Here is a 10156-nt window from a genome sequence, read left to right as displayed (position 1 = left end):
CTGTTTTCTGCAGTATTCCTCAAACCCCATCTAATGTTTAACTGTGGATCTCTGCATCTGCTTAAATAGATACTTTAAAAAAAAAAGTAGCTTAAGTAGTTTGAGCATGGCATGGCATGGCATATGCCTGTAATCCTAGACCTGAGGTGAAGATAGATCAAAGTCAGAATGATCAAATAGAAAGATCAATATCATCCTTGGCTACATAACAAATTCCAGGCCAGCGTAAGCTCCAGGAGACCCAGGCTCAAGAAAAGATAGAATGTGTATAAGGTTAGTACTAAAAAGACATACTATTGCTGGGTGAAGTGGTAAATACTTGTAATCACAGTACTTGAGAAATAGACCAGGGAGATTGTGAGTTCAAAACCAGCCTGAGCTACATAGACCCTTCCTTGTCTTTCCTTCCAAAATGGAGAGACATGGCTTCACAAACTATACTTCAGGGCTTATAGAATATTATTTAAAACTGTTTTGGTAACCATTGTACCTTGACCATGTCAGTATTACACTGCAAGTAGTGTTTTTTATGTTCTGTGAATTCTAGAAGCTCAGCATAGCACTCTTCTCCTGAAACATTTAGTGAATGCTAGAAGTCTACATTTGGATACAACACGGATACCCTTAGAACTGATTCTTTTTTTCATTTGGAATTTTAATGGCAGTACTTGGCCATTCCATTCTGAGTATGGTTATCATGAATTTCAAATGGATTTGTGTTGTGTATCATCCTTATATTGGCCTAACTATTTCTGACAATAGCAAATGGAACACGTTTTGTGTGATTTAAGATTTAAGACACTAGATGACAAAGTCAAAGACAATATGAAGAATTAATAAGATACCTTTTCCTGATAGTAAGGAAAATAACAGGAAAGAAAGGAAGAAAAGCAATAGATAATAGATTCTTTGAGAACTTATGTAATACACATTTAAGACACTAGATTTGTATTTGACATTAGTTTATCCCCTTCATTTTATAACTTAAAGTAGGAAGTAGTTTGTGTTAATACATATTCATTCCTGTACTTAAATAAATTAGTTTTTATGAGTAACCCTTTCTTTCTTGAAATAAACTGTCATTTTTTAACAAAAAAGCTTTTATATTAAAATCCAACTTGGAAAATCCAGTAAAAACAGCATAGTGTTTATTGTTCTAATTATCATAACATAAAACTCACACTTAAACTAGTATTTTTCAGTTTTACATTCCTTTTTAACCCATTCATTAGAGAACATCAAACTTGCTACAGAGTTGTATGAAAAATCAGTTCTAATGTATACTCAGGATGAGACAAATGTGTAATAAACATAAAGATATGTATAGCAGTGTTAATTTTTTAAAAGAAAGACTTAGAAAATAAAAAGAATCCTTCTCTCCTTCTGCTACACATAATGCTCACCTCATAAATGTGTGATATAGGGCCTGGATTGTAGACATAAAAATAGCATTATAATGGATTACCCTGTGTATGTGTGTGTGTGTGTGTGTGTGTGTGTGTGTGTCTGTATGTATTTATTTACTGTCATTCAATCATATATTAGTATACTATGTATGAATCTATCATATATCTTTCTGTCTTCTGGGATTTGAACTCAGGACCTCTGGAAGAGCAATCTGTGCTCTTAACCCCTGGGCCATCTCTCCAGCCCGCTTACTATTCTCCTTAAGTTTTAAAATTACCTTCAAAAACTTCTATCTAGAGCCACTTTTTTTTTTCATCTTTATTAACTTGGGTATTTCTTATTTACATTTCGATTGTTATTCCTTTCCCGGTTTCCAGGACAACATCCCCCTAACCCCTCTCTCTCCCCTTCTATATGAGTGTTCCTCTCCCCATCCTCCCCCCATTACCTCTCTCTCCCCAGCAATCACGTTCACTGGGGGTTCAGTCTTCGCAGGACCAAGGGCTTCCCCTTCCACTGGTGCTTTTACTAGGCTATTTATTCATTGCTACCTATGAGGTTGGAGCCCAGGGTCAGTCCATGTATCGTCTTTGGGTAGTGGCTTAGTCCTGGAAGCTCTGGTTGGTTGGCGTTGTTGTTCATATGCGGTCTTGAGCCCCTTCAGCTCCTTCAGTCCTTTCTCTGATTCCTTCAACGGGGGTCCCGTTCTCAGTTCAGTGGTTTGCTGCTGGCATTCACCTATCTATTTGCCATATTCTGGCTGTGTCTCAGGAAAGAGCTACATCCGGCTCCTGTCTGCCTGCACTTCTTTGCTTCATCCATCTTGTCTAATTGGGTGGCTGTATATGTATGGGACACATGTGGGGCAGGCTCTGAATGTGTGTTCCTTCTGTGTCTGTGTTAATCTTTGCCTCTCTATTCCCTGCCAAGGGTATTCTTGTTCCCCTTTTAAAGAAGGAGTAAAGCATCCACATCTTGGTCATCCTTCTTGAATTTCATGTGTTCTGTGCATCTTGGGTAATTCGAGCATTTGGGCTAATATCCACTTACCAATGAGTGCATACCATGTGTGTTTTTCTGTGACTGGGTTACCTCACTCAGGATGATATTTTCCAGTTCCATCCATTTGCCTATGAATTTCATAAAGTCATTGTTTTTGATAGCTGAGTAGTACTCCATTGTGTAGATGTACCACATTTTCTGTATCTATTCCTCTGTTGAAGGGCATCTGGGTTCTTTCCAGCTTCTGGCTATTATAAATAAGGCTGCTATGAACATAGTGGAGCATGTGTCTTTGTTAGTTGTTGGGGCATCTTTTGGGTATCGCCCAAGAGAGGTATAGCTAGGTCCTCAGGTAGTGTAATGTCCAATTTTCTGAGGAACCTCCAGACTGATTTCCAGAATGGTTGTACCAGTCTGCAATGCCACCAAGAATGGAGGATTGTTCCTCTTTCTCCACATCCTCGCCAGCATCTGCTGTTGAAGGAGTTACTACCAAAGTATTTTATTAGTTCTTTAAGAATTTCATACAATATATTTTGGTCATATTTACCCCTCTTCTAACTCCTTCCAGATCCATTCTCTCTTCTCTTCCCACAAAACTTTGTGTCCTCTTAATATCAACAAGTCTAATTCGCTACTTGCAATTGAAAAATCAGGTTTTAAAGATTTATTTCACTTTTCATTTCTTTCTCTGTCTCTCTGTCCCTGTGTGTCTGTGTGTGTTTGTGTGTACTTGAAGGAGGTTGGGATCTCTTCTGGAACTTCAGTTACAGGAGAGTGTGTATTGGGAGCTGAACTCTTGTCCTTTGGAAGAGCAGTATGCACTCTTAAACATGGAGCCCTGTGTCCAGATTCAGAAAAATCTTACTACTACTACTGCTGCTGCTGCTACTGCTGCTGCTGCTACTTTAAGTTAAATCAGCAGAACTGAAAATATCAGTTATTAATTTATCATTGTAGCAAGGCTTGCTAAACTTTTGTTTTTATATATTGTATGCCAAATACACAAGTAGCAAATATGCACTCCCATCTGGAGGTTGCCCTTGTCATAGTTTGTTTTTTGCTGCTGTGACAAAATAATGTGACAAAAGCTCCTTAAGGGAGCTTAAGGATGTATTCTAACTCAGAATTCATGCTGTAGTCCTTCCTGGTGGTAAAGTCACATAGGCAGAAGCTTGAGGCAACTCTGCCCATTGCATCTGCAATCAAGAAACTGAGAGCAATGAACACATACATGCTAGCATTCAGCTCACTTTCTAGATCTTATACAGTCCAGAATACTCCTGCCCAAGAAATAAGCTCACCCATATTGGATGGGGCTTCCCACCACAATAAAATACCAAGAAAATCCTGTGCACCACCTGTGCAGAAAACAAGTGTCTGCGGGGTGCTTAGATTGGAACATCCATATAGCGTCCCCTCCTCCCAAGATTCAGAAAGCATTAAGGAAGAGAGCACAGAAAGATTGTAAAAGCCAGAGGTTGGAGAGGACTCAGGTGAAACAGTGTCTTCTGGACATGACAATCACAGCACTCAGGAATTCACAGGAGGCATGGTTGTGTGCACAGCTGAGTCAGCACTGCAGCATAGTTGGAGGAGGGCCATGAGAGCCCACAGTACTACTAGCTCAGGTGCTACCAACAGCGTGTGGATGCTAGCATAGGATAAGTAAGGATTTTTAGGGATATGGTCCTTGATAGGCTGACAATGCTCTAGTGGGTGCGCCCCCCTCCCCTGTGTATGTATAGAACACAAATGGAGAGGGTGATGTGGAAGATCTAGGAAGAGTTTGAAGGGAGGACTGGGGAGTAAATATGACTGAAATACATTGTATACATGTATGAAATTCTCAAAGAATAAATATTATTTGATACTATAAATAAATTAAAATATTATTTTAAAAAAATAGTGTATTTTAAGAAAATGTATTTTAAAACACTGTAATTTAAGAAAATATTATATTTGAAGAAAATATCTTCCATAGGCATGCCCAGAGGCCCATTTCATAGCTGATCCTGGATTCTGTGACATTGACGATTAGCATTCATCATCACACCTCTTAAGTCTGTTGGTTCCTTTCGTTTTTGCAGAAATTTTTTTTTTTTTTTTTTTTTTTTCGAGCTGGGGACCGAACCCAGGGCCTTGTGCTTGCTAGGCAAGCACTCTACCACTGAGCTAAATCCCCAACCCCGTTTGCAGAAATTTTAATATGTTATAATCTTATTTGTCAACATTTGCTTGTATCCTGAGTTATTGACATTCTACTTGGGTAATCATTACATATACATTATTTCCTTCTTGGACTATTTCCCTCATGTTTTTACGCTCTTTTAAGGTTTTATATCCTAAATTTAAGATCAAATTGATTTGGAATAGTTTTTTTTTGTACAAGAGACTTGATTCTCTCCTGTACATGCAGATAACTTGTGTCTCCAGCACAATGTGTTAAAAAGAATGCCCTTTTTCCAAGAGATGTTTTTGCTACATTTATTGAGAATCAGATTGCCAAAAGTGTATTTATTTCTGGATCCTCACTTCAGTTCCACTACATTGTTTTGTGTAAGCGGAGTCTTTTTTGCTTCTGTATGAACTTCAACATTTCAGTTTTACCCTATGCAGTATGATGCTGACTTATGGATTTGTTATATAATCCTTTGTTATGTAGAGATACAATCCCGCTATATGTATTTATTTGTGCCTTTTATTGGGAAGGGATACTTAAAGGAAAGGTTTTTCCTATGCCTATGGATGTGGTCATGTATCCTTTTCATTTGATTCTATTTATGAGCAGCATTATGCTTACCCCCATTCTTATATTGAATCATTCACACATTCTTGAATTGAAACCAATTTGATCAAGGTGAATGACATTTTTTACGTGCTTTTAAATTTGATTCAGAAGTCTTTTGTTGAGAAATAATGCATTTATACTCAGGTGCCTGAACAAGTTACTTTTTTGGTTACATTTTTTCAGGTTTTACTCACAGACATATTAACTTCATAAAATAACTTTTGGTATGATGGCTTCTCTTATAAAATTTTTTTGAGGACCATTGGTATTATTTCTGTTTTAAAGTGTAGCAGGGGATCTATCTAGTCTTTGGTTTGTTTTTTCTTTGTTGGAAGACTTCTTCCTACAGCTTCAATATCACTACTCATTACTGATATATTAGTCATGTTTTAGTGCAATTTTTATAGCATCTATGCCCAGAGATGTGTTCATGTCTAGATTTTCCAATATATTTACATATAATTCAATAGAATATTTTCTAATGAGGCTATGAATTTCAGTGGTATCTGGCATTAGTTTTAAAAACTAATTTTACTTATTTGTTTTTTCTCTTTCTTCTGATAATGATTATCTTTTTTGAATTTTTAAATATTAATCTTTTGTATGGTCTTCACGTTTCTCTTTTTGCTGCACTATTTTTCTGCACTACTTATTATTTCTCTTGTACTTATTTGAGATTTCGTTTTGGCCTTGTCCTTTTTTTAAATTTATTTATCCATTTTACATCCCAATCACAGACCCTATCCCTCCTCTCCTCCCAGTCCCACCCTCACACATTCTTTTCACCATTACCCCTCCCCTTGAAGGGGAAACCCCCCCTTGGGTACTATCCCGCTCTTTCCCATCTAGTCACAGCAGTACTAAGCACCTTCTCTCCCATTGAGGCCCAACCAGGCAGTCCAGGTAGGGCAAGGGGATCCAAAGTCAGGCAACAGAGTCAGAGGCAGCCAATGGTGTAGTTGTTAGTGGACCCATATGAAAACCAAGCTGCACATCTGCGAATGTGTATGTCTAACCCCTGCACCTCCCCATCCCAGGACTCTGGCTGGTATTAGAGATCCTCCTGACAACAGATTTCCTTTCTCTGGCCTAGCCCTCTCCTGATCCTGATCCTGGTTGTTCCCTTCCTCACCTTCTCTCCCTACCCAGCTTCCTCTCTCCATCCACCTCTGACAACTACTTTATTTCCTTTTCTGAGATAGAGTCATTTATACTTCCTTGGGACCTCCTCATTATCCAGTTTCATTGCGTCTGTGGACTGTAGCATGGGTATCCTGTACTTTATAGCTAATATCCACTTATCAGTGAGTGCATACTATGTATGTCCTTTTGTGTCTGGGTCACCTTACTCAGGGTGATATTTTCTAGTTCCATCCATTTGCCTGAAAATTTCATGATGTCTTTGTTTTTAATAGCTGAATAGTACTCCATTACGTAGATTACCATATTTTTTTTTATCCATTCATTCTTCAGTGGAGGGACATCTAGGTTCTTTACAGTTTCTGGCTATGAACATAGTAGTTGAGTAAGTGACATTGTTTTTGTAGGTATGTATCTAAAATCTCTCTGTACTACTGATATAACATGTTGATAAACATCCCTCTTATGAAGGCCATTTCTTACTTCATTTGAGAGAATAATTTTATAATTTCTTTTGACTTCTTTTTTTTAAAGATTTATTCACTTATTATATATAAGTACACTGTAGCTGTCTTCAGACACACCAGAAGAGGGTATCAGATCTCTTTACAGATGGTTGTGAACCACCATGTGGTTGCTGGGATTTGAACTCAGGACCTCTGGAAGAGCAGTCAGGGCTCTTAACCACTGAGCCATCTCTCCAGCCCCCTTCTTTTGACTTCTTAAATAACTCACCAATCAGAAACTACTGTGTTGTCTAACTATGTATAAATAGGTTATTCAGTTTCTTTTGGTATTGATTTCTATTTTAATTCCATTGAGATTATAAATGATTATAATACAGTATTATATTTAATTCAGTAATAATTTCTTTGTAGATTAATACCTGCTGTGTGTTAGTAATGTGCTGATGATCAAATATGTATTCTGCAGCTGTTAAATGAAATATGAGGTAGCAGTTGTGGTGTAGAGACCAAACTCAGTTCCTTGCACGTGCTATACAAACATTCTTCTACTTTTTAACCCTTAGTTCTATCTTCTTTATGAATTCTTTTGTTCCATGTGTAGTGCACTTTTTTGTGTCTTAAAGTCTATTTTTGCTAGTTATGATAAAGCTACTTCTGCTCCATTACATTTGCTTGGATTTTCATTTCCTATGTTTTCTCTCAGTCTGTTTCTTTGCAGAGATTATTTTCTTGTAAACATCATGCTTCTGGAATGTGTCTTAACCCAAGTAGATTCTCTGTGTCTTTTAATTGGAGAATTTGGATTATTATACTTGGGTGATAACTATAATTTTATTCTTCTTCCAAATATTCTGAGTTTGTTTCTTCCTCTCATTTTATAAGTTTTATGTTTTGTTTTACTGTTAACGTCTGATTCTCTTCCTTTTCTCATTTGCATGTCTACTTTTCTAATGGGAAATTGTCTTTCAGGAGCAGTCATGTTCGTGCCTATATTTCTTCTCCTTCTGAGCAGAGGTTTCCTTAAGCACCTCCCTAATGCATCTAGTGGTCGTGCATTCACACAATTTATGTTTTTCTGAGATCACATTTCTCCCTTTTGTCTGGAGAATGATCTTGCTGTGTATACTAATCTCAGTGGAAGGTTGCTTTCATTGAGGATTTGAAATGCATCATCAGTGCCCTTCTGTCCTTGAAAGTTTCACATAAAGTGACAATCAACTGTCTGGACCTGGTGGGTGGATTCAAAGGAGGGTGGAGGAGGAAGGCACAGGACACGATGCTCCTGGGAAGATGCTCTTGAGAGCTGGGTGGGAGCCAGGAGAGCCCTAGTTAGGCACAAGGGCAATCAGGCGGCAGCAGCCACCAGGAAGACCTGTCTGTCTCTAAAGCCCACTGGAGAACTTCCCAGCTCTGAAAAGCCTCAGATCCGATCCACTAGTAGTCCTGGAAAGTGTTGGAGGTTGGTTGCGTCCCACACCCTATATGACCCCCCACGGGACGGAAATACCCCATATTTTAAAAGAACTGAGGAAAAAAAGGTGTTTACTTGTCAGGTGGAGACGAACGGATGCTCAGCTGCACTACATCCACCATGCCCGGAATGATCTGCAAGAACTCAGACCTGGAGTTTGACTCGCTGAAACCCTGCTTCTACCCGGAAGACGATGACATCTACTTTGGTGGTCGCAACTCGACGCCTCCAGGGGAGGACATCTGGAAGAAGTTTGAACTGTTGCCCACCCCGCGGCTGTCACCTGGCCGTGCCTTGGCAGAGGACAGCCTGGAGCCGGCGAACTGGGCCACGGAGATGCTGCTGCCTGAGGCCGACCTATGGAGTAACCCGGCCGAGGAGGAGGATATTTTCGGCCTGAAAGGACTCAGCGGCTCCTCCAGCAACCCGGTCGTCCTTCAGGACTGCATGTGGAGCGGCTTCTCCTCCCGGGAAAAGCCAGAGACTGTGGTGAGCGAGAAGCTGCCAGGAGGCTGTGGATCCCTGGCCGTCGGCGCAGGCACATTGGTCCCGGGAGCGGCCGCCGCCGCCAGCTCCGCTGGCCAGGCGCGCAGTGGGACAGCAGGTGTGGGGCGTAGGAAAGCCGCCTGGCTCACGGAGCTCTCCCACCTGGACTCGGAGTGTGTGGACCCTGCTGTGATCTTCCGAGCGAATAAACGCGAGTCTATGCCTGTAGCCACCATCCCTGCCAGTGCTGGCGCAGCGATAAGCCTTGGTGACCACCAGGGGCTCAGCAGCTCCCTAGAGGACTTCTTGAGCAACTCAGGTTGTGTGGAGGAAGGCGGAGAGGAAATCTATGTGGTCATGCTGGGGGAGACACAGTTCTCCAAGACTGTCACCAAGCTCCCCACCGCGGCGCATTCGGAGAACGCAGCGCTGAGTCCCGAGTGCGCGCAGTCTGGCGAGCTGATCCTCAAGCGCAGCGACCTCATTCAGGAACAGCACAACTATGCCGCGCCACCGTTGCCCTACGCGGAAGGCGCGCGGCCTCTCAAGAAGCCCAGGAGCCAGGATCCTCTAGGGCCCCTCAAATGCGTTCTCGGGCCAAAGGCTCCGAGATTGAGATCCCGGAGCAACTCAGACTTGGAGGACATCGAGCGTCGCCGCAACCACAACAGGCTGGAGCGTCAACGCCGTGACATTATGCGCTCCAGCTTCCTGAACCTCAGGGACCTTGTGCCTGAGTTGGTGCACAATGAGAAGGCCGCCAAGGTGGTCATCCTGAAAAAAGCCACCGAGTACATCCACACTTTGCAGGCTGATGAGTACAAGCTCCTGGTGGAAAGGGAGAAACTGTATAAAAGAAAACAGCAGCTGCTAGAGAAAATCAAACAATCTGCTGTGTGCTAAGTGTTTCTTAAATGGACAGTCACTGTTACTTTGCACATGTTAACTTGAAAAAAGAAAGCTATTGTGTTGACATTAAGAATGTTGGTTTACCTTCATATTAATTGGTCCCTTGTTAAGTTTGAATCTGAATAGGGGGAAGTCATGGAGTTCTAGTGGGGTTTTGGAAAGCCCAGGAATTGGACGCTGCTATGTGACTTCTTTCCTCTAACCTCAGTGAATGCTCCATCCCGATCATGAATGTTGGGAATTTTTACAGGGTATTGAAGTCAGGTTTACTCCAAGTTTCCAGAGACACTCCTTTTTACAAGAGTGATTAGATTTCAATAGATGCTACGAAAAGGGTTTGGCATTTGAAGTCTATGGGGAAACATTTCTGTAAATTCTGTTGACTCACCCACCAAGAAGTCGGTACTATACTGGAAGTTCACTCATAAGTATCTGGAAGTTCACTCATAAGTATCATAAACACCTCAATGTTTGAAGAGCATG

At 40.9% G+C, this 10156-nt stretch overlaps 1 protein-coding gene across 1 annotated transcript; it reads left to right on the top strand.

The window, feature by feature from the left end:
* Positions 1-8374: 8374 nt before the first annotated feature.
* On the top strand, positions 8375-9667 carry LOC116889363 (protein S-Myc). The gene has a single exon (XM_032890470.1). The coding sequence runs from the start codon at positions 8375-8377 to the stop codon at positions 9665-9667; it is 1293 nt and encodes a 430-aa protein (XP_032746361.1).
* The last annotated feature ends 489 nt before the right edge of the window (positions 9668-10156 follow it).

Source organism: Rattus rattus, chromosome X, assembly GCF_011064425.1.
Source record: "Rattus rattus isolate New Zealand chromosome X, Rrattus_CSIRO_v1, whole genome shotgun sequence".
NCBI classification, from domain to species: Eukaryota; Metazoa; Chordata; class Mammalia; order Rodentia; family Muridae; genus Rattus; species Rattus rattus.
The sequence above is the reverse complement of the archived record's forward strand: the minus strand, read 5'-3'. Positions and strand labels throughout refer to the sequence as shown.